Raw genomic sequence first — 25931 nt, 5'->3', positions numbered from 1 at the left:
ACTCTAGCCTCAGAGAGTAGTTGCATCTGGATGTTTTTAGTAGCATTTAAACCTTAGGATACATAGCTGTGTGTGTGTGTATCTGTTTTTAGTAGCATTTAAACCTTAGGATACATAGCCCCGTGTGTGTGTGTGTGTGTGTGTGTGTGTGTGTGTGTTGTGTGTGTGTGTGTGTGTGTGTGTGTGTGTGTGTGTGTGTGTGTGTGTGTGTGTGTGTGTGTGTGTGTGTGTGTGTGTGTGTGTGTGTGTGTGTGTGTGTGTGTGTGTGTCTCAGTCCTGGTGTGCTGTCCCTGAGCTTCTTTTGCTCAAGACTTAGCACTCTACCACTTGAGCCACAGCACCACTTCTGCCTTTTTGTTTTATGTGGTACTGAGGAATCAAACCCAGGGCTTCATGTGTGCTAGGCAAGTACTCTACCACTAAGCCACATTCCCAGCCCCAAAATTTATCCTCTTCTAAAGATAAAGTCCTAAGTCCAGGGCCGGTGGCTCTTGTCTGTAATCCTAACTACTCAGGAGGCTGAGATGTACGGTTGGAAGCCAGCTGGGCAGGAAGTCTGTGAGACTCTTATCTCCAATTAACCACTCAAAAACTGGAAGCAGCACTGTGGCTCAAGTGGTAGAGTGCTAGCCTTGAGCACAAAGAGGCTCAGGGATAGTTCCCAGGCCCCAAGTTCAAGCCCCACAACTGACCAAAAAACAAAAAAACAAAAACAAGATAAAGGTCCCTTGCCAGCAAATGAATTTCTGAAAGGCATCTGCCAGTGTTATGTTGCATTGGTTCTAGATTCAGAACCTTTATCCTGAAGCCAATAGGGTTGGCTGTCTTTTTACCTAGAAGCTTCTGCCTTGTTTTAGGGAGAGTCTGATGAGCTTTGTGCATTTTCTGCTTGACTGCCACTCCCCTTTCAGCCTGTGCTCCTGAGGGTCTCTTTGGTTTTCCACTCTGCCTGATATTTGTATGTGTGTATGTGTATGCATGTGTGCATCTGTGTGTGTGTGTTCTGTGGAGAAGCCTGCTGTGGATGTGATGTGGGCTATGTTTGGGATGTGGTTGTATCCCCCAAGGCTTCATGTGTTGAAATCTGGCCCCTACTGGTAAGTGTTGCAAGGATGAGAACTGGAGGGGCTGTGATGCTTACACCTGTTTACAGGAGGGGCCTCTGGGAAGTGATCAGGGATGGATAAGGTTCTCAGGGTGGAGCCCCAGGAATGAATCCTGGTGGCTGTGGAAAAGCAAGAGGGACCAGAAAACATGCATCCCCCATGCCGTGCTGCCTCAGAACTCTGCCAGCAAGGAGACTATCACCAGATTTGAGCCCTGGAACCTCTAGAGCTGTGAGATTAACAAACCAGCTTTTCATTTTTTTATTGGGGCTTGAACTCTGGGTCTGGGCGCTGTCCCTGAGCTCTTCAGCTCAAGATGAGTGCTCTACCACTTGAGCCACAGTGACATTTCTGGTTTTCTGGTGGTTAACTGGAGATAAGTCTTACAGACTTTCCTGCCAGGGCTGGCTTTGAACCTTGATTCTCAGATCTTAGCCTCCTGAGTAGCTAGGATTATAGGCATGAGCCACTGGTGCCCAGGTAAACCAGCTTTCTTTAAAACTCACTTGGTCTGGGGTATTGTGCTACTAGCAACAGAAAATGGACTCAAGTGCCTTGTCTGCAGCTACCAGTAGTTCCACACTATCATGCTGACTGCATTTCATCAAGGCTAGAAGAGTCAAGTTGCTTGCCCAAAGGTACCTATAACCAAGATTGGAACTCAGGCAGTCTGGCTTTGTATTTGGGGCTCTAACACTGGACCACACTGCAGAGGCGGCTAAAATTTTAATGTATTAGAGGCTGGAAATTTCCATTTGAACATTTGGTGACTGATATGGATGACAGAGCAGGAGAAAGCACAGGAGCATGGGATGGGCAGCAGGGCAGATTCTGGCTGAAGATCAGGCTAGAGTCACCATGGGGTCCTGGTGAGCCTCAGGCTGAGACAGATCAGAGACAGAGGTAACACAATGTCCTTCCTGCAGGCTGCTGGCGCTCTGCTAGATCACCCACCCCTCTGGTGCTGGTTCTCCATCTTCGAGCAGGGTTCATCTTATGTGGAGTGTCTACTGAACAGCACCACACACTTGGATATTGAGGCCTTCATTCCCAGTTGTGGTGTTGGGTGGGCCCTCCCCTGAGCTGTTTTCTACATAGCACTTACATAAACTGGTATCTATGAGCTCAAAATCCTTGCTTTGCTCATTCCCTAGGATCTAGAACAATGCCTACCTTCAAAGAGTTGTTGAGTAAATGAATTCAGGACTCAAGATTGTATGATTCCTAGTTTTTCAGAACTCATTTTAGAATATTCTACCTCTGATCCTCTCTTCGGCAATTAGAATATGTAGCCCAAAGTTCATGTGCTGGAAATTTGGTATAGAGGGGTATGGCCTATCAGGGACAGGGTCAGCAGGACTCAACCCATCCTTGGACTCGTGAGTTAATGTGTTAGCACAAGTGGCTTCATAAAAACCTACTGTCAGCTGGGCACTGGTGGGTCATGCCTGTAATCCTGGCTACTCCAAAGGTTGAGATCTGAGGATTGAGGTTTGAAACTAGCCCAGGCAGGAAAGCCTGTGAGTCTCTCTATCTAGTTAACTACTAAAAAAGCTGTAAAGGAAGCTGTGGATGAAGTAGTAGAGCACTAGTCTTGAGTACAAAATTTCAAGGGCAGAGTCCAGGCACCGAGTTCAAGCCCCAGGACTGGCACAAAACAAATAAGGAAAAAAAAAAACCACCCCCAGACTGTCATGTATGCCTGCTCTGCCTTAGCCATAGAGGTAGACAGCTTCTACCATGAGGTGACCTGAAAGACCCCTCACCAAGTGCCAGTGCCATGTGCTGAGTCTCTGCTGCTTCCAGAAGTTAGGAATTTCCACTGTGGTATTCAGCTACATTGACTAAGACACTCTCCTAGCCACTGGCACTGGCATTTGCATCTTCTAGAGGCTTGTTAGTTTAAGTAATACATTAACCCAGTAGTCCATGGATGGATTAACCATCCTAAGGGCAGAGTCCTGACAGGTCGGTTGGTGTGGACACCAGCACACCGCTCATCACACACTGCTAACTGGCTGAACCCAAGGAAGCAGGGATATTCCCCCTAGGGAGTCCTCCAAACTGACCCCAGCCTGAGCAGGCTGGGATTCCAAAGACAGCAGCACTAAGCACAAGGGTGGCCTCTCAGCCTCAGCTGTGGGGCTTATGAATGGGTAGGTTATTGCATATCCTCCAATAAGCAGCAAAGAAAGTTCTAGCTAGGTATGTCCACAGTCAGTTATACAAGTTAAGGTATCTGGCTTAGGACCAGGGTGTTTCCTTTAGTGTCTTTGTGGCTATGTTGCCAAGGGACTTTCAAGGCCCCAAGCCTGGACTTGGGGGAGAAAACCCTGTCCATTCGGCCAACACAACCCTGCGACCTCATCTGAACAGTTCTCTAGAAGTTGGCCAGAGGAGTTAGGTATGTCTTTCAGTCAGGACACAGAGGGAAAGAGGCAGAGTAAATGGAACCTCAACCCACTTGGTGAAGGTCAGTGATGGAGGCTCATCCTCAGCTGGGACACATGGGGGGGCTGCCACCTGACAAGACCTGGGTGGGAAGAGATATATCACCATGGACAGAGACAGATGTCTGTACTGATTCTCTTTAGTCCCCCAGAACAGAATCCCCACTCACATTCAGGTAGGCATGACACTATCCCCCACGGGTGTGGCCAGCTTCTTTCTTCAGCCCCTGGACTTGATCAGCGGGCCTGTGAACAAAGCGGCCATTAGCTAGGAATGAAGACTGAACACGCTGAACCTCAAACCCTTGCTTTTACCAAGGCCCTTCAGACTGGTGCTAACAAATGCCCACTAGATCCCTAGGTGGATATCACTTCCCAGGAGCACAAGCCTGCCTGCCGTCTGCCAGCAGAATGACTGTGCAGGGACCTATCCCATAAGGGGGGATGGGTTGCTTATATTGGAAGAAAGCCATGCCCTCTAGGCATGGACAGGCTTGCCCTGCTGGCCAGTACCAGCACTGCCTCAGCATCCCATCAACACAGAATTCCCAATACAGAGCTGAAAATGAGCAGCAGGTGGGATCCAGACCCTGGGGAGATGCTCTTGCCTCATCACTGAGCATTGGCTAGGCTTATAGAAAACCTATGGTGAAGCAATGGAGTTGTCTTAGCAGGGACTATCATGCCTGGATGGGAAACTGTTACACTGTGCTGACGGTCCACAGCCAGCATGTAGTATACATCTGAGCACTGAGGTGTGACATGCAGGACTGGCTACCTGTAAATCAGTTATGACCTTGGTGTATCCCACACAGCCTAGGCATTTACATCTGCTGCTCTCATCCCTTAGGAGTTTGCCCAATCCTGCTCTGCACAGATTCCTGCACTTGAAGTTCACCAGGCAACTTGTACACAGTGAAGCCTGAAGGCCTGAATCCTCCATGTTAAACGGCAGTGGATCCCTCAGGTGAGGAGCAAGTGGAGTCTAGGGCTGGCATGGCCCACAGCTTCTCCCTTTGGCTCTTAGTAATGAGAACTGGCCAGCTTCAGAATAAAATGTAGCTTTATTATGACATAGGAAAGGCTACAAGCTATCAAGGAGAGAGTCAAATAGTCCCTCAAAATGACAGGGAAAGGCAGATGTAAACATCTTAGTAATAAAGTCTCCAACCACAGCACAATCATTGGAATTTTTTCTTACAACTTTTGTTTGCAGAGTTATATTAAACCAAACAATCACTTGAATTGTCAAAAGAATAGCAATGTTACACAAGAAGAGCATACACACCAAGCCAAGATACAAGAGCACTCGGGTATACATGGTGCAGACAAGAGGAGTTCCAGGGCCCATCCCAGTGCCTGGCAGGACCCAAGCCAATGCCCAGAGCAAGGAGATCCAGGACAGAGGAGCTAGGCTGCTCTGTCCCTCAGGCCATCCCAAGCTTCCTGTACTTTACCTTCCTCAGGACCCACCTGAAGACAGCCAGTCCGCATGTCTACTGTGACATTCTAACATGAGAGCCCACACCCCCAAAACAGATTCTTTTCAATATTCTGGTACTAGTGTGTACCGGTCTTTTTTTTGGGGGGGGGGGAGCACAATACTTTACTCAATGAGAACCTCTGTAGCAAGATGCACTTTGTGACATCTGAAGTCCTATACAGGGTCACTCCCAGAGAACCATTTTCCTGACTTAACAGCCAGATGGGGAGTTAAAAAAAGATCCCCAAAGCCATTATGTTGTTCTTCACAACACAAAGACAACATGGAATGCAATGCTGAGGGTCCTGGCAGAGAACAAGGCAAAGCAGGCACATGGTACCCTTGGAGTTGTGGCCTTGCCACAGCAAATGTGGAGCCAAGTGCTTCAAGCACCAAAGCCACAGTGAAGGAGGGGAATTAATTTGGGTATGTGAGCTTAAAATAACACATACAAAAGACAAATGTCTTTCTTCCTCTCGCTACTTTTAATGTTCTCAGAGTGGCTGATACCCCTGAACACAGGCGGAGACAGGAAGGGCAGGAACAGGGAGCAGGCTGGTTGGCACATCCACCTGCATCCCCTCTGCATCTGGACACCTAGGGCACAAGGGGGCAGACCTTCAGAAGGGCTCCCAGACCAGATTCCTGCAGTCCGCCCAGTCGAGTCTCCTTTCTGATAGTTTTGTTCCCAAACAAAAGAACATCTCAGCTAGGGTGTGGCTCAAACAAGAGAGTACCTGTCTGGCAAGCATGAGGCCTCCAAGAAAAGAACCACACCAAGAACCCCAAGTCTCTTCCAAAAGATTTTCACTCTAGTCACAAACACACACAGAGATCATATGAGGCCATACCTGAAAATCTGGGCCCCCTCATATTTCTCCAGTAATGCTCACTTTAAAACATGTTTTAGCTTTGTTCTTTAAATTCAGAAGTGTTTAAAAACAGTACTATAGAAGGCTTTTGCCATCCCTGACAGCCCCATAGCATGACCACTGTTCCCTACGTTCTGGTGTTTTCTATACCAACTGAGCTACTGAGTTCCTGCCATTACTACTCTATCACAACATAACTACCTATTGAGCTAGGTCAGTTTTTGTGTGGTCTGCCTGCTTTCATGTAGACTGTCAGCTAAGAAAATTCATCTTATTTTCATATAGATTTTTTTTAAATCAAAATGTCTCGACATGTGAAAATTATACATAATTCAAACTCCAAAGTCCATGAAGAACTCTATTGCCTTTTTTTTTTTTTTTTTTTTTTTTTTTTTTGGTCAGTCATGGGTCATGAACTCAAGGCCTGGGCACTGTCCCTGAGCACTTTTGCTCAAGGCTAGTGCTCTACCATTTTAAGCCACAGCACCATTTCTGGTTTTCTTGTGGTTAACTAAAGATAAGAGTATCACAGACTTTTCTGCCTGGTCTGGCTTTGAACCATGATCATTAGATCTCAGCCTCCTGAGTAGCTAGGATTATAGGCATGAGCTACCAGTGCCTGGCTATGAAGAACTATTGGAACACAGCCACTGTTCATGTTATCTATGCAGAGACCACACAGCCCATAAAACCTAAAATGTTCACTATCTGGTTTTTAGGAGAAATGTTTGCCAAACCTTCAATAGCTGGTTCTTGTTTCCCCAGAACAAAGACATTGCAGCCCACTGCAGACAGGGTTGCCAGGGCCAGCACAGCTGGAGATATCATAGTTCACAAACCAGATTAAGACAATGCTTCTAACCCCAAATCCTCGGGTAGTAATTTCTGAGAAATGGACAAACAATCTAAGTCTGGGTTTGACTAGATAGAAACATGCAAGATATATTACAAATAATTTCCCTGACCAGTTCTGCCAATGAGCTCAATTATTTTGTTCTGGCTGCAACTAAAATAATCAAAGGTACAGTGAGGCACATGATCAAGGTGATGCAATGTAAGTCCCCACTGGGGTCCACTCAGTTTCAAATCCCACCACAGCAACCAGGCAACCCAGGACAGGGAATAGATCCAAAGAACAGGAAGGAAAAAGGAAGGAAGAAACCACTGGAGAATGCTCCATTTACTCTGAAGACTAAGATAACCAGAGGCCTTCCTGAGCTCCTGCCTGGTTCTCCTCTTGCTACCTGCTGTTAAACCAAGGACAGAGGGAGGCAGGGCAGAGGGGGAGGAAGCAACAAAACAGCACCAATTAAAAAGCAAGACGCACTCTCAGAATGGAGGAATGATCTAGATTTCAGTATAAACTCGATCATCATCCACTTTACTACTATTACGTGTATGAAATTCACCATTGTGGAAAAGAGAAAAGGAGAGATAAGAAAATGCCTATTTCTAGAAAACTGAGAGAACATCTGTGCCGATGCTTCCACATGCAGGTAATGCTATGTCATCTGTGGAACACACGTGCTTTGAGCCCCTCCATGGCCTCAGATCTTTGGGCTCCAGGGCTACAGAAAATTGGACGCTTGGAGTCCACACTCCATGCATTAAGTCCCACCCCGGACTGAGAGACAAGAAAGCGCTCACAGCTCCTGACTTTGCACATCCACCTGTGTTTGCTTTATAGCTTTAATGGACCCATAATTTCCGTTTGGCAGGGGCCTTTTCAAACCGCATGCATGGGACTACTGAATGAAGCACCAGGCAGAGGCTGCTCTGCACTTAGGATAACATCTCCATCTCCCACACGCTTTGGAGACAAGAGATACTACCACAGAGCTCCTCAACTCCTTTACAACCCAGGGCACACAGCAGTTCTGCTCCACAGTGTGTCCACCCCGACACCACAACTCCAGTGTACAGAGGAGCCATGCACATGGCATGTCTGAACAGGAGGGGTGTCGAGGTGTCATGTGGTCAGGGGAAGAGGGGGTCATCTTGGGAGGTTTGCCAACTCATCATCCTCCTTTTTCTAACCAGCAGAGGTGGCTACTCGTATTCCAGGAACTGTTTGTGGTAGAACAGCAGGTACCTGAGGAGGCAGAGGGGGAAACAAGTTTTAATTCTAATTTCTAAAATGTTAAAAGCAAGCCAAGGCCAGATGAGAATGCATGCACAGGCCCATTGCTCATCTGACTTCTCATAGTCCCTGAAGAGTCCCATGCTGGCTGGAAGACTATCTTACCTCAATCTCCACAGCACTACCACCCCCTAACCCATCTGTCAGAAAAGAACTAAAGCCTCACAGACCTCTTGTGGCACTCTCTACCATCACCTGCCCTGTCCATGACAGCTACTGTCCCATAGAGAGCCAACCTTCTCCTCATTGCCCACCCTGTTACACACAAACTCCCCTCTGAAATGTTGCCAGGGGCTTCTGATGCTCGGAGCACCATGCGGACATCCTCTAAGTGACTAGATGACTGGTTTCCCTGGTCTCTAGGGCTGGGAATCCTGCTGAGGGAATGGTGAGAGGGGCCCCTTGGTTGCATAGGCTTCTGTGCCATGAACAAAAGCAGTAAATAACCAACGTGCCCAGTACAAAGAAGGTTAAGACAATAAGGCATCAAATACTTTCTGAGCTAAAGGAGGCACTACAGAGCCTCTGGTTCGGAACATTCTCTCCATGACCTCAAGGCAACATCCTACCCCAGAAGAGCCCTCGTCACTTCATCAACTAAAGGTGAACTCCCTGAGGTGTGACAAGATTAGTCTGACTTTGGGCGGATGTGAGGGGGTGGAGCTGCCACTGCAGAGACCCTCCAGCCCCACGCAATGGACGCACCCTTCGCTGTCCAGCACATCCTTGATGCTGGCCTTGGTGATGATGGCGTCGTCACATTTGAACCATTGGTCTTTGTGCTGTCGGATGAAGCTGGTGTAGTGGCCACTCTCCAAGGTCCCTTGATGGTTAACTACAGCAAACAAAGAATACCTGGTGCAGAGAGTAAGGAAAGAATGGCTGCTGATGGCGCTGTGTGGGAAACCACATAGTACAGCAGAAAGTGACCCACAAACTTGGCCTAAGACCCCAGAGGAGCTATCACAGAAGAGCCAGTTCTGCATTACTCAGCTCTCATCCAGGTCCAGTTAATTCCTGGAACTCTACTTAGTGGACATGGTGGCAGTAATCATCCACCTTCCTGTGATATCAATAGCAAGAGCAATCAACAGCAGGCCCAACAGTACCAGGAGGAACATGCTTGTCAGAGTGGCCAAGAGGTTGTGCTTCCAGGTAGAACCTTGCTCACCACAGAGGTTTGGAGAGGCAGGTCCCAAGAGGGCAGCTTTCAGAGGAAGAAGCATCCGTTCCCAACACAGTAAACATATACACCCCCTGCCCTTGAACCCCAAGCAGGCAGACTTCTCTCACAGGTCCAGGAAGCCTGCTCATCCCCGCAATCCCCCAAGCACCACGTACTTGTTATCGTTGTTGAGACTGTCTGTGGGCTGCTGGTACTGCCCGTTCATTCTGCTCTCTTTGCTGTAACAAAAACCCAGCAAAACTCAGTATGGTTGAACGTCACTACTCACCACAGACTAAGGTTCTAATGATAATGTGTATTCACTGAGGACCGCAGTGGGTACTGCAAGAGAGTGGAGTTGACATGCTTCCCAGCTCCAATAACTAGGCAGAAGCTGTCTCATGCTGTGAGGACACAGGCTCAGGCTGTGAGGCAAACCACATAACAGCACAGTAGCACCTGGCCCTTCTATTAAGTGTCCAAGAGTGTGACCCAAGGGCCATTTGCTGCTCCAAGAGCTTCCAAGAAGGTTGTGTGAAAGGAGTTTCAGTTGTACTCTGACAGCCAAGGCAGAGTGTAAGTTAAATCCATTCGACAACCTAGATAGTTGCTTCTCAATGAGCACAAGGATCACCACTGTTCCTGTTGCAACTAGACAATTCCCAGCATTGTCTAATGTGTCTACCTACATTATGGTTAGTAGAAGACATTAAGACCTGAGACCCTGACATTATCAACAGAGCTGTTAGCTCCCTGGACATGTGAACGAATGGTTGGGTTGCCCATTTCCCAGGGGCAGGTTGAAAACAGAGTTGAAATTCTGATTGCCATGTTCTATTTGGGACAGTGACCTGAGAGCCACAGAGGTAAGGCTACCACAAGGAAGATACCAATAACTAATCATAGTCAATCTGTGTGATATGATGCCCTGGGGTTGCATTGCGGCTTCTGAATAGGTAATGTCCACTTTGTGGACCCTTCCCCCAGGCCCTGAATTTTTGTTTTTGTTCTTTTCACTCAAGCCTAGTGCTTTACCACTTTAATTTTCTGGTAATTAATTGGAGATAAGACTCTCATAAACTGGGGCTGGGAAGGTGGCTTAGTGGTAGAGTGCTTGCCTTGCATGCATAAGGCCCTGGGTTCAATTCCTCAGCACCACATAAACAAAAAGAAAAAAGCCACAAGTGGCACTGTGGCTCAAGTGGTAGAGCGCTAGCCTTGAGCTGAAGAGCTGAGGGACAGTGCCCAGGCCCAGAGTTCAGGCCCCATGACCGGACCCCAAAAAACAAAACAAACAAACAACAAAAAACAAAAAAAAGAATCTCATAAACTTTCCTGCCCAGGTTGGCTTCAAATAGTGGACTTCAGATCTCAGCCTCCTGAGTAACCATGGGCACCTAGCTTTGATCAGTGTCTTTATGAGGGAGGAGCTGAGGGAGATAAGACCCAGACTCAAGGGGAGGCCCTGAGACCACAGGGCCAAGACAAAGAACCTGCTTGAACCCTTCTAAAGTAGACCTATTTCATGTATCTGGCCCCTAAAACTGTAAGAAAAGCATTCTTTCTGAATGGGGTTTGCTGGTCAGGTAGTTAACAACTTCAGCCACACTCCAGCCCTTTATGCTCTAGTTATTTTTTAGATAGGGCATCCTATTTGTGCCTGGGGCTGACCTCAGGCAAATACCCTACCGTTACCTCCCACATAGCTGGGATGGCAGGCATACATGCCTTGATCTTATTGAGGTAGAGACTTGATAACCTTTTGGGAAGGATCAAGGAAAGGTCTTTAGTTTTCCTGGTTGTTCCCAGACAAAATTTTGTGGTATCTTAGGCCTTTAAATTTGTGGATTACAAGACAAAGGAAACAAACATACTAGTAAGCATCACGGGTTTTTTGAGGTTTTTGGGATATTTTGGTTTGGGTAGGTTTTCTTTCTTTCCTTTTTTTTTTTTTCTCCATGTCCTGAGGCTTGAACTCAGGGCCTGGGCACTGTCCCTGAGCTTCTTTTGCTCAAGGCTAGTACTCTACCATTTGAGCTACAGCTCTTCTTCTGGCTTTTTTGGTAATTTTATTTGAGATAAGAGTTTCATGGACTTTCCTGCCTGGGCTGGCTTTGAACCACAACTGAGGGTTAAATTTTTAAATGGTCTTTCCTAGATTTCAAATCAAGGAAAATGGAATTCACCACTGCAAAACAACCATGCTTATCTGTTCTCATTAACTAAAAATGCCATCTGGCTATAATCTCACCTGAATGAGTTCGTAGGTTGGAAAGTTGAAAGAAGACTGCTAAAGAAAAACTTAACTCTGGTCATATAAAATAATATTTATCAAAATGAAGTCCAGGAAATGTAAACAAGAGGGTTTTTCTTCATTGTATATGTTTTCTTTTCATCTTATTTGTTTATCTGTCTTTGGGAGGGACAGGGGCAAGGCACAGAAACAGAGGGACAAAGGATGAGCAAATGCTGCAGTGGTATACACTAGATACAATGTTGAAAATGACTTTACAGGGGCTGGAAAGGTGGCTCAGTGGTAGAGCACTTGCCTTGCATGCATGAGGCCCTGGGTCCGATTCCTCAGCACCACATAAGCAAAAAGAAAAAAGCCGGAAGTGGCACTGTGGCTCAAGTGGTAGAGCGCTAGCCTTGAGCTGAAGAGCTGAGGGACAGTGCCCAGGCTCAGGGTCAGGCCCCACGACCAGCAAAAAAAAAAAAAAAAAAGAAAATGACTTTACAACTTGTGGGCAGGGATGGGAGGGAAAAACTGGGAAAGAGCAAGGGAAGAGGCAACAATGTCCAAAAAAGAAATATACTCTTTACCTGATTTATGTAACTATAATAACTCCTTTGTATATTACCTTTATAATAACAAAAATATACTAAAAAAAAAGCATAAACTGGCTATCTGAGGAAAAATAACTCACAAAAATGCATCTTCAATAAGTTTCAGACAAATAACCAAGTTTTGGTGAGGTGAAGTTCATACTAATTGGTATGCCTGCTTAACTACCCACACAGGACACCAGACCCAGTCAAACAAACTCTTTCCCACCTAGAGGCCATGAAAGGTGTCATGTCCAGTTCCAGGGGAAAGGACACATATGTGGTGATCTTCCGTCTCAGCTTGGCCGAATGTTCAAATCGCTACAGAAATGGAAAAAAGAGAAAGAAAACAAAAAGGAGAAGATTAAGTGGGAGTAGGATGGAAGCTTGAATGGGCTTCCCCCCAGGGTCCTTCTTTGCGTTCTTTTATTTCCACATTTGATATAGGGTCTTGATAAGTGGTCCAGGCTGATACACATTCATGATTTTCCCACCTAGGTGTGACGAACTGCATCTTCTAATTTTGGAACTATAGTGTGACCATATCTGTAGCTTATAGGTTTCTTTTTCCTCCATTTTTCTTTCTTTTTTTTTTTTGGGGGGGGGGGTCTGGTTGTAGGGCCTGAACTCTGGGCCTGGGCGCTATCCCTCAGCTCTTCAGCTCAAGGCTAGCACTCTACCACTTGAGCCACAGCGCCACTTCTGGCTTTTTTCTTTTTGCTTATGTGGTGCTGAGGAATCGAACCCAGGGCCTCATGCTTGCAAGGCAAGCACTCTACCACTGAGCCAACTTCCAGCTCTTTCCCCCATTTTTCTTTACCTTGAGACAATGTCTAGGAAGCTTAGCCTGACCTTTGCATCAGATCCTCTTGCCTCAGGATCCTAAGTGATAAGATTACAGACATACACCACCACTCCTGGCTTAGTATTTTACACATTCAAATAAAGAATATATTAGAGGTCATTTGTGATCCTTAAAGCCTCCAATATTTAATATCTGACTCATGTCAGAAATAGCCTGTCAGCCCTTGACTAGACCATAATGCTAAAGGATCTTTGTTTTAAGTGAAATAGAAAACTCCTGAGAGGATGGGAACTTTTGGGAAGAAGTAGTAAACGCCCTCCCACCGTACCCACATTCCCCCAAGCAGTGGCTATAACCCTGTCTGTATGGGGAGGCAAAGACCTTTGTTGACACCAGGACTCTCAGCAGTGAACAGCAGAGCCTTGGAATCACGCCTTATCCTCTCCCTCCCCCACCCCCCCTTTGGCATGTCTTCCAACTTTAAGTGTAGATGCATCGTGTGCCCCACGCCAGCAGGCTCTAGCTGTGCTGGGGTCACGCTCTAGCCTGCCACTGTGGCTGGTTTCCTGGGAAACTCACTTTGAGATGAAAGCAGGCCACAATGGGCAGCTTCTTCATGGTGAGCTGCTTAGTGGACTCTTGGTAGCTATGACAACCACTGCACTTGATCTTGGCACTGCTTCCTAAGTGCTCTGGTCTGGTAAATCTACAAAACATTTAAGTAAAACAATGTTTTTAGATGATAGTAGGGACAGGAGGAAAAGGTGGTTTTTTGCTTTTTAATCACTTTTAGTTGGTTCATTTCTTTACTAAAAACACATGTCTACAGTTAAGGGGGCTTATAATTTCACAATGAAAACTGAAAAAGTATCTTCTTTTAAAATGTTTTTTGAAATGAAAGGTCTGGGCTCCTGGAGTGACTCTGACCTGCAAGTCTGACCTCAGCAGCAGTAATAATTATCTTCCTCTGCCTTCTCTCCACCTAAGCATGTGCTATGACACCATGGATGATTCAGAGGACAACATGAGCTCCCTTGGGCTGGGAAGGTGGCTCAGTGGTAGAGCGCTTGTCTTGCATGCATGAGGCCCTGGGTTCGATTCCTCAGCACCACATAAGCAAAAAGAAAAAATGCCGGAAGTGGCGCTGTGGCTCAAGTGGTAGAGCGCTAGCCTTGAGCTGAAGAGCTGAGGGACAGTGCCCAGGCCCAGAGTTCAGGCCCCACGACCAGACCAAAAAAAAACAAAAAACAACAACAACAAAAAAACATGAACTCCCTGAAGCCCCAGAAACACTTTTTTTCAGTTTTGAACTATCAGCCACCAAAGATTATCACTGTAAGGTGTAGAGATGAGTGCATTTAACATAAAAAATGGTCAGTTTAGGGACTAGTTCAAAAGAATGAACTTTACATTATTGAAGAGAGGTACTGAATTATGGAAGCAGTCCAATTAAAGTCACACAGCAAACTCTGAAAATGTCTGCACAGCCAATGGCTTTGCTTGAGGGTTATGAATTAGACTATCTGTGGTATTTATTTATTTATTTATTTATTTATTTTCCTGGTCCTGGGGCTTGAACTCAGTGCCTGGGCACTGTCCCCAAGTTTCTTTGTTTTTGTTTTTGTTTTGTCAGTCATGGGGCTTGAACTCTGGACCTGAGCGCTGTCCCTGAACTCTTCAGCTCAAGGCTAGCACTCTACTACATGAGCCACAGTAGGTTTCTAGTGGTTAATTGGAGATAAGAGTCTCACGGACTTTCTTGCCTGGGTTGGCTTTGAACTGTGATCCTCAGATCTCAGCCTTCTGATTAGCTAGGATTATAGGCGTGAGCCATGGGCACCCAGCTTCCCTGAGTTTTACTCCAGGCTAGCACTCTACCACTTGAGCCACAGCGCTACTTCTGGCATTTTTGTTTATGTGGTACAGAGGAATCAAACTCAAGGCTTTGTGCATGCTAGACTAGCACTCTACCACTAAGCCACAGGCCCAACCCTCTTTTTGCTTTTTCTCTTCTTTTTTTGTTTTTGTTTTTGTCAGTTGTGGGGCTTGAACTCAGGGTCTGGGCACTTTCCCTGAGCTTTTACCTTCAAAGATAGCACTATACCACTTTGAGCCACAGCACCACTCCCAGTTTCCCAGTTTCCAGTGGTTAACTGGGCGTAAGAGTCTCACAGATTTCCTTCCTAGTGCCCAACTACCACCTGTGGTCTTAAGGTTGAAATGTCGTTCAGGCCTGAGAATATTAGTAGACAACAATTAGTAGCTGTGGAGGAAGATGGTGAGTTAGAAGACGAAGAAGAGGAGAATGTATACTCTTAGGTGTATCTGGAAACTGATCTGTCTGGAAGTAGTAACAAGGTTTCACAGAAAAAAAGCAAAAAATCCAGGTGCCAGTGGCTCATGCCTGTAATTCTAGCTACTCAGGAGGCTGAGATCTGAGGATCACCGTTCAAAGCCAGCCCAGGCAGGAAAGTCTGTGAAACTCTTATCTCCAATAAGCCACCAGAAAACTGGCATTGTGGCTCAAGTGGTAGAGCATTCGCTTGAGCTAGAGCTCAGGTGTGCCACCCAGGCCGAGTTCAAGCCCCATAACTGACCAAAAAAAAAAAAAGACAAAACAGGTAGCTCTTGTTCTGCTAACCAAAACCTTTGGCTCTACTACAGAATGTGTTGCCTCAACAAGAATTCTCTTGCAGCAACTCTGAGGCCAGTAAAAGTACCTCACATCCCATCACTCGTTTATACTGAAATGAGGACACATTTTTAAAAGATCATGAATGTCCTAGCAAAAAAATAAAAGGAAAGGGTGACATGGTCCAAAAAAGAAAAGAAATGTACTCATTACCTGACATAGGAGATGGTAGTCCCTCTGTACAACACCTTAGTAATAATAATATTATGTTTTAAAATAGAATTATAAGGGTTGGGAAGGTGGCTCAGTGGTAGAGTGCTTGCCTTGCATGCATGAGGCCCTGGGTTCAATTCTTCAGCACCACATAAGCAGAAAAGGCTGGACGTGATGCTGTAGCTCAAGTGGTAGAGCGCTAACCTTGAGCTGAAGAGCTGAGGGACAGTGCCTGGGCCCAGAGTTCAAACCCCACAACTGACAAAAATAAATAAATAAATAAAATAGGATTATAAATGTAGAACACCACAGGTGTTAATCCTAGGAGGTCGGACACCATGGTTCTCACTTGGTTGTCTATGTGAAGTGTGGGTGGCTGATATTTAGAGCTTTATGATACAGACATGCTACCATGAAAAGGTGGTAGACAGAAATATCTAACCAGAAAGAAAAAGTGACAAACTAAATTTAAACATGGTGCTCCCTGCCAGGGCTGGGGCACCTCACCTCCGTAGGCAGTCTGTGAGCGTCGTAGTACCAGATGCGTGGCTCTCCCCATTCACCACACTGCTCTCACTCCCCGGGCTCAGAGGCCAGAACGGGGTAGAAGAACCTGGCAGGTCTAAACTGATGTCCCAGAAGGGATCAATGGTGGTGGAGACTCCACTGTAGGGAAAGGAAATGAAAACGTGTGAAGATTGATGTCTACTGCATTTGAGACAGCCCCTGTGGAGGGCACCCCAATATTCTGCCACACTCTTCCTTCTATCAAGGACACCTCAGGCTAGACAAAGTAGGAACACTCACATCTACATGACCTGGGCTCCCACAGGGATGGTTTCCAAGCCAGGACACCATTCAGATAGGCAGTTTGAGGACAGTATAAATTCCTGAGCCCCAGGTCTAGAGGTTCTGAATCCCTGCATCTATCTCACTGCATCTGGGAACTACAGCACCATTACCTAGAAATGGGTACTGTCTAGTACTGGTAACAGAAACCCACCCTCCCCACCAGAGTGCACAGTCCTGGCGTGGCAGACCCCAAGGAATAGGAAATGCTTTATTCTAGCAAGGTTGATTCCTAACTGGAGGTTAGTTTACAATATTAAATAAGAAAAAAAATTCAAAATGGGAAATTCACTGTAATTAAACAGGACATAAATCTAAAATGACTGCCTGCCAAAATAGAACTTAGTTGTTAAGGGCCAAAAAGGTAATTCTAAATTTCTCAGAGCCAAGGCTCAAGTGAACTTTACTACTGAAAGAAAACTTCATCTGTGTCAGCCCACAAGGATATGGCTCTAGAATCTTCTATGGAGTGCCAGTCCCAATGCATTATGAGATCTGAATGATTTTGGTAGGTATCTAGAGTCTTAAAAAAAAAGCAAACTGAACGGGAATATGCCTCAGGAAGCAGGTGACTTAAATCCTCGCTCTGGGTCTTAAGCATTAAGCAGAAACTATACCTGGAAAAGGCCAGGGACATTACATCAGGGCAAATGGAAAAGGAAATCACAAAATAATTAAAATATCCTCTGATGAATGGAAGCCAAAAGTTTGCCCTCTATGATCAGCCCTTCCTGAAGGAGGCTGAATTTTTTTTTTTAACTTCCTGATGTTGAGGAATGTAAGAAAAGCAGAGATCTGCATGAGGAAGAGCTCTCAAAAACACCCCACTGAGGGCTGGGAAGGTGGCTCAGTGGTAGAGCGCTTGCCTTGCATGCCTGAGGCCCTGGGTTCAATTCCTCAGCACCACATAAGAAAAAAGAAAAAAGCCGGAAGTGGTGCTGTGGCTCAAGTGGTAGAGCGCTAGCCTTAAGCTGAAGAGCTGAGGGACAGCGCCTAGGCCCAGAGTTCAGGCCCCACAACTGGACCCAAAAAAAAAAAAGACACCCCACTGAGTATGGACAAAAACAAGCTTTCTCTCAAAGGAAGACTTCTATGCCTTTAATAGTCAGGCAATCTGTTCTGTTGTGACTTTTTCTTTTCCTTCTTCTTTTTTTTTTTTTTTTTTTTTAACAAGAGCACAAATGTTCATTAGTTTCAATTCTCATTAGTTTAATTTTCATTAGTTTAAATTCTGGAAGAGTACAACATTACATAGATTCTGTGTCCAATGGCCTTAGCAGGAAGGTTGCTTCAGAATTTGGCACAAACCAGGTTACTGTTTCCATGGGCATGCGTTACCTTTCCCCAGATTACTCTAGTTTTGTTAGGTTTGCCGCCAGGAGTCATCGTGTTGTTTTTTGCTTTGTATACATAAGCACATCTCTTGCCCAAGTAGAAATCGGTACCACCTCGGGCATAAACACCTTTGGTTCTGGAGACCTGCTTATAAGCCAGCAAAAATGGCCTTGCACCACAGCCTTCCAGACATTTCGCCTTTTAGAAGTCCTATTCCCAGCAAGCCTCCAAGATGGTGGACAGAACTCTTGTCATCTCAACAAATGTCAAGGCATGGTTATTTAAACAAAACTATTTTTCCTCTGATGGCAGGTACAAGCTCTTCTCTACTGTAAGTACTGCATTACGCAGCTGATCAATATCCAAAGTTAGTCTCTAAGTTTTAGGTTCAAGGATTTACCTTAAACATATGTCAGAACACATACTTATGCCAACCAGAAAATATATCATGTTGGAATGACCAGACAGATTCTGACAGTACAGGTAGCTGTCAGCTGGATGGATGGTCACACTTACTGGCAGACTTGGCAGGTGACATCAGACTGCAGCCCACCGGTGAAGATCTGATCAATGATGCAGTTGCAGTGGTTGGGGTTGTTGGCCTTCTTTCCATTGTCATCCCCTGAGATGGAACACAGCTTTGTGATTAGCACCCATCTCTGCACCACACTAAGGCCGTAAGTCCCCACAGCTGCCTAGCAAAGGCAGGAGGAAGGCAGGAGTGCTGGGCACTTTTCTCTATACCCTGGGAAAATGTCCTTTTCTTCTACCTGGCAATAAAGCACATCTGATGCCTCCAAAACTGGGCAGTGTCATAGACTTCATTTATTTATTTATTTATTCATTCATTCATTCGTTTTTGTCGGTTGTGGGGCTTGAACTCTGGGCCTGGAAGCTGTCCCTCAGCTCTTCAGCTCAAGGTGAGCTACAGTGCTACTTCCGGTTTTCCAGTGGAGATAAGAGTCTCACTGACTTTCCTGCCCAGGCTGGCTTTGAACCAAGATGTCAGCCTCCTGAGCAGCTAGGATTACAGGCATGAGTCACCAGTACCCGGCAATTTCCTCTTTTATTTTTTATTTTTTATTTTTTGGGTCCAGTTGTGGGGCCTGAACTCTGGGCCTGGGCGCTGTCCCTCAGCTCTTCAGCTCAAGGCTAGCGCTCTACCACTTGAGACACAGCGCCACTTCCGGCTTTTTTCTTTTTGCTTATGTGGTGCTAAGGAAATCAAACCGAGGGCCTCATGCATGCAAGGCAAGCGCTCAACCACTGAGCCACCTTCCCAGCCCTTCCTCTTTTATATACAGAATAATTGCATAAATAATTTCCCAGTGAGATAGTCCAATATGTCTTGGCCACATGGTATAATACACGATGGCCTCCGCGTGGCTGGAGAGAAATAGAAGGCCAACTGCTTTGTTCTTTAAAAGGTTTCACCTTTAGAAAAGTTATTGTGAATGCAGGTAGGAAGGGAAAACCCTAGAGTATGAGAGAGAAGGGCTGACACTGACCAAAAAGAAATGTACTCGTTGGGCTGGGAATGTGGCTTAGTGGTACAGTGCTTGTCTAGCATGCAGGAAGCCCTGGGTTCAGTTCCTCAGACAGAAAAAGCCAGAAGTGGCACTGTGGCTCAAGTGGTAGAGTGCTAGCTTTGAGCAAAAGAACCTCAGGGATACTACCTAGCCCTGAGTTCAAGGCCCAGGCCTGGCAAAAAAAAAAGGAAATGTACTCATTACCTGACTTATGTAACTGCAGCCTCTCTGTGCATCATATTTATAATAACAAATTAAAAATTAAAAAGGAAAAAAATTAGCTGGAAGGATACTATCTAGAACTAGCTGTAGTAGGCCAGAGCCACAGTAACCTACAAGGAGGCAGCTAACTTACTACTGCAGCAAGTGTACCACTTTCTCAGATGTGGGATATTGAGCAATGGCCTTAGCCATCACCTGGGACCAGATCAGAAGTGGTTCCCTCAGACATCTACCAGACCTACTAAACACCCCGGCAATAAGAATAAGGAGCATGAGGGGCTGGGAAGGCGGCTCAGTGATAGAGAGCTTGCCTTGCATGCCTGAGGCCCTGGGTTCGATTCCTCAGCACCACATAAGCAAAAAGAAAAAAGCCGGAAGCGGCGCTGTGGCTCAAGTAGTAGAGCGCTAGCCTTGAGCTGAAGAGCTGAGGGACAGCGCCCAGGCCCAGAGTTCAGGCCCCACAACTGGACCCCCCCAAAAAAACAAAACAAACAAGAATAAGGAGCATGGCTTAAGTCAATGCTGAAATCAACAGATCCTCAGTACTGAGAACTGTACCAGAATGAAGGCAGGGGAACTATCTACATTTCAATTACTTGGTCCAAATCTCCCACCCATAGCCCCCAGAACTGTTGGACTCCTACTCCTCTAAGGGTACCAACCTTGACCTAGGCTATGGGGCTATGATACAAAAACAGCCAAGGTCTTGAGATCCCTGTAGAGTCTACAAAAAAAAAAGACCTCTGTTCCGTATTAAGAATCTGACTGTTGGGCTGGGAAGGTAGCTCAGTGGTAGAGCGCTTGCCTTGCATGCCTGAGGCCCTGGGTTCGATTCCTCAGCACCACATAAGCAAAAAGAAAAAAAACTGGAAGTGGCACTGTGGCTCAAGTGGTGGAGTGCTAGCCTTGAGCTGAAGAGCTGAGGGACAGCACCCAGGCCCAGAGTTCAGGCCCCACAACCGGACCCCCCCCCGACCACCAAAAAAAAAAAAAAAAAAAAAAGAATCTGACTGTCTCAGTGTCTCACACCTATAACCCTAGCTACTCAGGAGGCTGAGATCTGAGAATCACGGTTCAAAGCCAGCCTGGGCAGGAAAGTCCATGAGACTTTTATCTCCAATAAACCACCAGAAAACCGGAAGTGGCGCTGTGGCTCAAGTGGTAAGAGTGCTAGCCTTGAGCTGAAGAGCTGAGGCATAGCACCCAGGCCCAGTGTTCAAGCCCCATGACCAAAAAAAAAAAAAAAAAAAAAGAATCTGACTGGGGTCAGGTAAGCACTGGTAGGTAGACAGGCTCCCAGTTCTCAGCTCCTTGATAATTTTAGGGTGGCAATCTGGAGACTCCAAAGTAGTACTTGGATGACTGATCAGAAGAGGAATGGTTTAGGAGACTAATGATATTCAGAAGCCTTAGATTTGATAACCCAGAGGGCTAAAGGAAGGTGTAGGCAAGGTTTTGGTGTTCACTTTGATAGTCATGAAAGATCCTGCTCCACACAGCAAACTGCTATATCCCAGCAAGCAATGAGGATAACACTTCAAACTCTTTCCTCTTCTCTAGAAATTAAACTATGGATGGATGGAGGCATGCCTCAGTGGTAGAACACCAGCAGAGCAAGCTCAAAGTTCTAAGTTCAATGCCCAGTATTTGCACCCCTCCACCTTCAGCCCAAAGAACTAGGGAAAGGTAAATGTGGACATGCATACCTTTTTTTTTTGGGGGGGGGAGGGTCTGGTCATGGGGCCTGAACTCTAGGCATGGGCACTGTCCCTCAGCTCTTCAGCTCAAGGCTAGCACTCTACCACTTGAGCCACAGCACCACTTCCAGCTTTTTTCTTTTTGCTTATGTGGTGCTGAGGAATCGAACCCAGGGCCTCATACATGGAAGGCAAGCGCTCTACCACTGAGCCACCTTCCCAGCCCCTGATGCACACCTTTAATCCCAGAGCTTATGAGGATGAGGCAGGAAGATCAACTTAAGGAGTTATTTTTTGGGTTTTTTTGGGTTTTTTTTTTGGTTTTTTTTGGTGGGTTATGGGGCCTGAACTCTGGGCCTGGGCACTGTCCCTCAGCTCTTCAGCTCAAGGCTAGCGCTGTAGCTCTTAAGCCAAATACTACTTCCAGCTTTTTTCTGCTTATGTGTTGCTGAGGAATCGAACCCAGGGCCTCATGCATGCAGGGCAAGCACTTTACCACTGAGCCACCTTCCCAGCCCATCAAGGACAGTTTTGGCATATAGCAATCCACTGTCAGAAACACTAAAATCGATCAATCAATAATAAACTACAGAGAACTTCCTTGAGGCAATTGTGGCATTTTTTCTTACTGGGGAAAAAAAAATAGGGTTAAATGACCTATAAACACAATCAAGCATGTTTCAACATCATTTGCCAGATGGTACACACACACACACACACACACACACACAGCCTCCCATAGCCTTCCCTTCAAAGCTCTTCATAGCCCTCCCTGACCCAGTAGGCACAAGGCAGAAGGCATAGGAGCTGGCCCACCTTTACAGTGTCGGTGTAGGACATCCAGGGCTGCGATGAGGAACTCATGTGCATCCTGCTGCTCATAACCCGCCAGGTGCCGTGCATGGGTCCACACCAAGTGCAGCAGCTTATATGGAATGTGAGGGGACCGGTGCCCCGAGTAAAACTGTTCAGAGAAAAGGAAAAGGGAAACCTAGTGGGACCACGAGCTAAACTGGACACACACACAAAAAAAACTATCAGCTGCCAAGAGTGGGTAATGGCTAGTTTGACAAAATGGATTCTCTATTTTCTTTCTCCTTTTTTTTGGTACTGGTATGAAGCTTGAACTCAGAGCACTAAGCTCTCAGCTTTTTTGCTAAAAAGATTGGTACTTTACCACTTGAGCCACATTTCTACTTTTTTGCTGGTTAATTGGAGATAAGAGTAAGATTTTCCTGCTCCAAGCTGGTTCCAAACAGTGATTCTCAGATCTCAGCCTCCTGAGTAATTAGGAGCTGCAAGCCACAGGCATCCACAGGCATTCAGCTTCTTTCTTCTTTTATAAACTGTATTTTCATCTGTATTCACTGGACTTGGAGTTTATGTGGGAATTTCTCCCTTTCCATCATTTAGTTTCTACACATAAGCCCCATAATTATGACTTGCTCATATAAAAAGCAAATCAAAATAACTCAACATTGGCTTAGGGATTATACCAGCCAAACTCTCTCAGGCCATGTCTAGCAGCACATTTGTACTGGGATCAGCTACAGGAACACTACTAAACATTGTCCCAGGACCACATAGGACACAGCTGGCTCCAGGGCTCAAAGCCAAACCAAGGCGACCAAGCTTGTCCATTAACTGCTTTGATACCAGACCTAGTCAATCATCTCAAGTCCCATTTCCCACCCAGGTAAGAACTCAGAAGGCTCCTGCCTATTCAGCCACAAAAGCAGGAGCATATAAGATGGGTGGATATGAACAGTTCTAATTTTACTATTTGAGCCAGCATTAACTTTCCTTGGAACAGACACACCAGATACCTTTCTTAAAAACAGACCCTAAACTCTAAATGAAAAATCCTAAAAGTAATCACAGAAACAAAATGATATGACAACCAATACATTGTATTATTAATATAGCTAGAAATTGAGCTCAGTGATAAACTGAGTACTTAGCATGCTGGCCCTGGATTCAAGCAACAGTTCACAAATCAAATCATGAAATTAGCTTTGTTCTTTCAGGTTCCAAAAGGGTTTATACACTTGGGACTAGTTCACTTGGCAGCCAGCTTCTTACAAAACAGCATGAGGTGAGCAAGGAAGCAAGAATGTCAAATTCTTGGACTGGAAATATGGCTTAGTGGTAGAGTGCTTGCCTAGCATGCATGAACCACTTGGGTCAATTCCTCAGTAAGTACCACATAAACAGAAAAGGCTGGGAGCTGCAAAGGTGGCTCAGTGGTAGAGTGTTTGCCTTGCATGCATGAGGCCCTGAATTTGATTCCTCAGTACCATAGCAGAAAAAGCCAGACGTGGTGCTGTGGCTCAAGTGCTTGCCTTGAGCTGAAGCGCTGAGGGACAGTGCCCAGACCCAGAGTTCAGGCCCCATGACAGACAAAAACAAAACAAACAAACAAACAAACAAAAATCGCAGTGCACCAGTGGCTCACACTTGTAATCCTAGCTGCTCAGGAGACTTGAGCAAAAGAAACTCAGGGACAGTGCTCAGGCCCTGAGTTCAAGCCCCAGGACTGGCCAAAAAAAAGAAAAGAAAAAAAAAGTCAAAATCTTCCTCAGTAGGGAGGATTTATACCTTATGAGATGATAAAAGTGACAGGAAGAAGCCGGGCGCTGGTGGCTCACGCCTGTAATCCTAGCTACTCAGGAGGCTGAGATCTGAGGATCGAGGTTCAAAGCCAGCCTGGGCAGGAGAGACCGTGAGACTCCTATCTCCAATAAACCACCAGAAAACCAGAAGTGGCGCTGTAGCTTAAGTGGTAGAGCGCTCGCCTTGAGCTGAAGAGCTGAGGGACAGTGCCCAGGCCCAGAGTTCAAGCCCCACGACCGACCAAAAAAAAAAAAAAAAAAGAAGTGACAGGAAGAAAACAAATGTAAGGAACTTGACATGCTAATACAGGCTAAGTATCTCTAATTCAAAAAACTAAAACAACATGCTTTATAATGTGAACTTTTTGAGTGTATATTACATTTTGGAGCATTTCTGATTTTTGCATTAGAAGTCCCAAGCAGTAAGGATGATGCAAAAATTCCAAATTACTAAAGCTGGGAAGGTGGCTCAGTGGTAGAGTGCTTGCCTTGCATGCATGAGGGCCTGGGTTCAATTCCTTAGCACCACATAAGCAGAAAAAGCCAGAAGTGGCGCTGTGGCTCAAACGGTAAAGCTCTCATCTTGAGCTGAAGAGCTGAGGGACAGCACCTAAGCCCAGAGTTCAGGCCCCATGACAGACAAAAATAAAAATAAATGACCAATTACTGAACACTCTGAAATGTTTTAGAAAGGGATACTGTGTCATCTACAAAGAAAAGAACTGAGGGCTGGGAAGGTGGCTCAGTGGTAGAGCACTTGCCTTTGCATGCTCGAGGCCCTGGTTCGATTCCTCAGCACCACATAAGAAAAAAGCCGGAAGTGGTGCTGTGGCTCAAGTGGTAGAGTGCTAGCCTTGAGCTGAAGAGCTGAGGGACAGCGCCCAGGCCCAGAGTTCAGGCCCCACGACCAGACAAAAAAAAAAAAAAAAATATCCTCTCCCAAGAAAAGAACTGAGTAAACGTCAAATGACAGGATAAGGAAGCAGCTGAAGCACACATCAAACTCATTGATCAACAAATAAATACTGTAACTCAAGAGCCAAGTGCAGCTGAGCACCAGTAGATCACATCAATAACCCTAACTACTCAAGAGGCTGAAATCTGAAGATCACAGTTGAAAGCCAGCCCAAGGCAGGAAAGTCCATGAGATTTTTATTTCCAATAAACTACTCAGAAAAAGCCAGAAGTGGTGCTTTGGCTCAAAGAACATTAGCCTTGAACACAAAGAGGCTGGGACAGTGCCTAGGCCCTGCTGAGTTCAAGCCCCAAGACGGAGGGGGGGGAGGGCAGGTAGGTAAGCCAAGTACCTAGCCATACCAGAACTCACTTTTGAAAGCATTTTAAACTAATTTAGAATTTCTATAAGTTACAAATATTTCAAACTGGTCTGGGAAGGTGGCTCAGTGGTAGAGTGCTTGCCTTGCATGCATGAGGCCCTGGGTTCGATTCCTCAGCACCACATAAGCAGTAAAAAAAAGCCGAAGTGGCGCTGTGGCTCAAGTGGTAGAGTGCTAGCCTTGAGCTGAAGAGCTGAGGGACAGTGCCCAGGCCCAGAGTTCAGGCCCCACGACTAGACACCCCCCCAAAAAAAAAGGCCGGGCACCGGTGGCTCACGCCTATTAAGCCTAGCTACTCAGGAGACTGAGATCTGAGGATCACGGTTCAAAGCCAGCACGGGCAAGGGCAAGGAAAGTCCAAGGAAAGTCCGTGAGACTCTTATCTCCAATAAACCATTAGAAAACTGGAAGTGGCGCTGTGGCTCAAGAGGTAGAGCGCTTGGCTTGAGCTGAAGAGCTGAGGGACAGTGCCCAAGCCCAGAGGTCAAGTCCCACGACCGAACAAAAAAAAAAAAAAAAAAAAAAAAGAAAGCAAATATTTCAAAGTTCTCATTATATTAACTATAAAACAAATACAGCTGGGCACTGGTGGTTCACACCTGTAATCCTAGCTACTCAGGCGGCTGAGATCTGAGGATTGCAGTTCAAAACACGAAAG

At 46.0% G+C, this 25931-nt stretch overlaps 1 protein-coding gene and 1 pseudogene across 1 annotated transcript in view; both read right to left on the bottom strand.

The window, feature by feature from the left end:
• Positions 1 to 4601: 4601 nt before the first annotated feature.
• The window catches only part of Usp22 (ubiquitin specific peptidase 22), a 40186-nt gene continuing 18856 nt past the window's right edge, over positions 4602 to 25931 (bottom strand). The window contains exons 6-13 of the mRNA XM_070027536.1: positions 22141 to 22288; positions 18393 to 18498; positions 16200 to 16358; positions 13427 to 13553; positions 12272 to 12363; positions 9393 to 9455; positions 8757 to 8906; positions 4602 to 8003 (exon numbers count right to left, since the gene is read on the bottom strand). Coding sequence (XP_069883637.1) covers positions 7961 to 8003; positions 8757 to 8906; positions 9393 to 9455; positions 12272 to 12363; positions 13427 to 13553; positions 16200 to 16358; positions 18393 to 18498; positions 22141 to 22288 — 888 coding nt within the window. The 3' untranslated portion in view covers positions 4602 to 7960. The remainder of the gene's footprint in view (positions 8004 to 8756; positions 8907 to 9392; positions 9456 to 12271; positions 12364 to 13426; positions 13554 to 16199; positions 16359 to 18392; positions 18499 to 22140; positions 22289 to 25931) is intronic.
• Positions 17546 to 18377, bottom strand: LOC138830789 (large ribosomal subunit protein eL33-like; annotated as a pseudogene).

The sequence above is a fragment of the Dipodomys merriami genome, unplaced genomic scaffold (assembly GCF_024711535.1).
Source record: "Dipodomys merriami isolate MVZ:Mamm:240054 unplaced genomic scaffold, mDipMer1.0.p SCAF_19, whole genome shotgun sequence".
Lineage (NCBI taxonomy): Eukaryota > Metazoa > Chordata > Mammalia > Rodentia > Heteromyidae > Dipodomys > Dipodomys merriami.
Note: the sequence above shows the minus strand (reverse complement) of the source record. Positions and strands in the feature narration are given on the sequence as shown.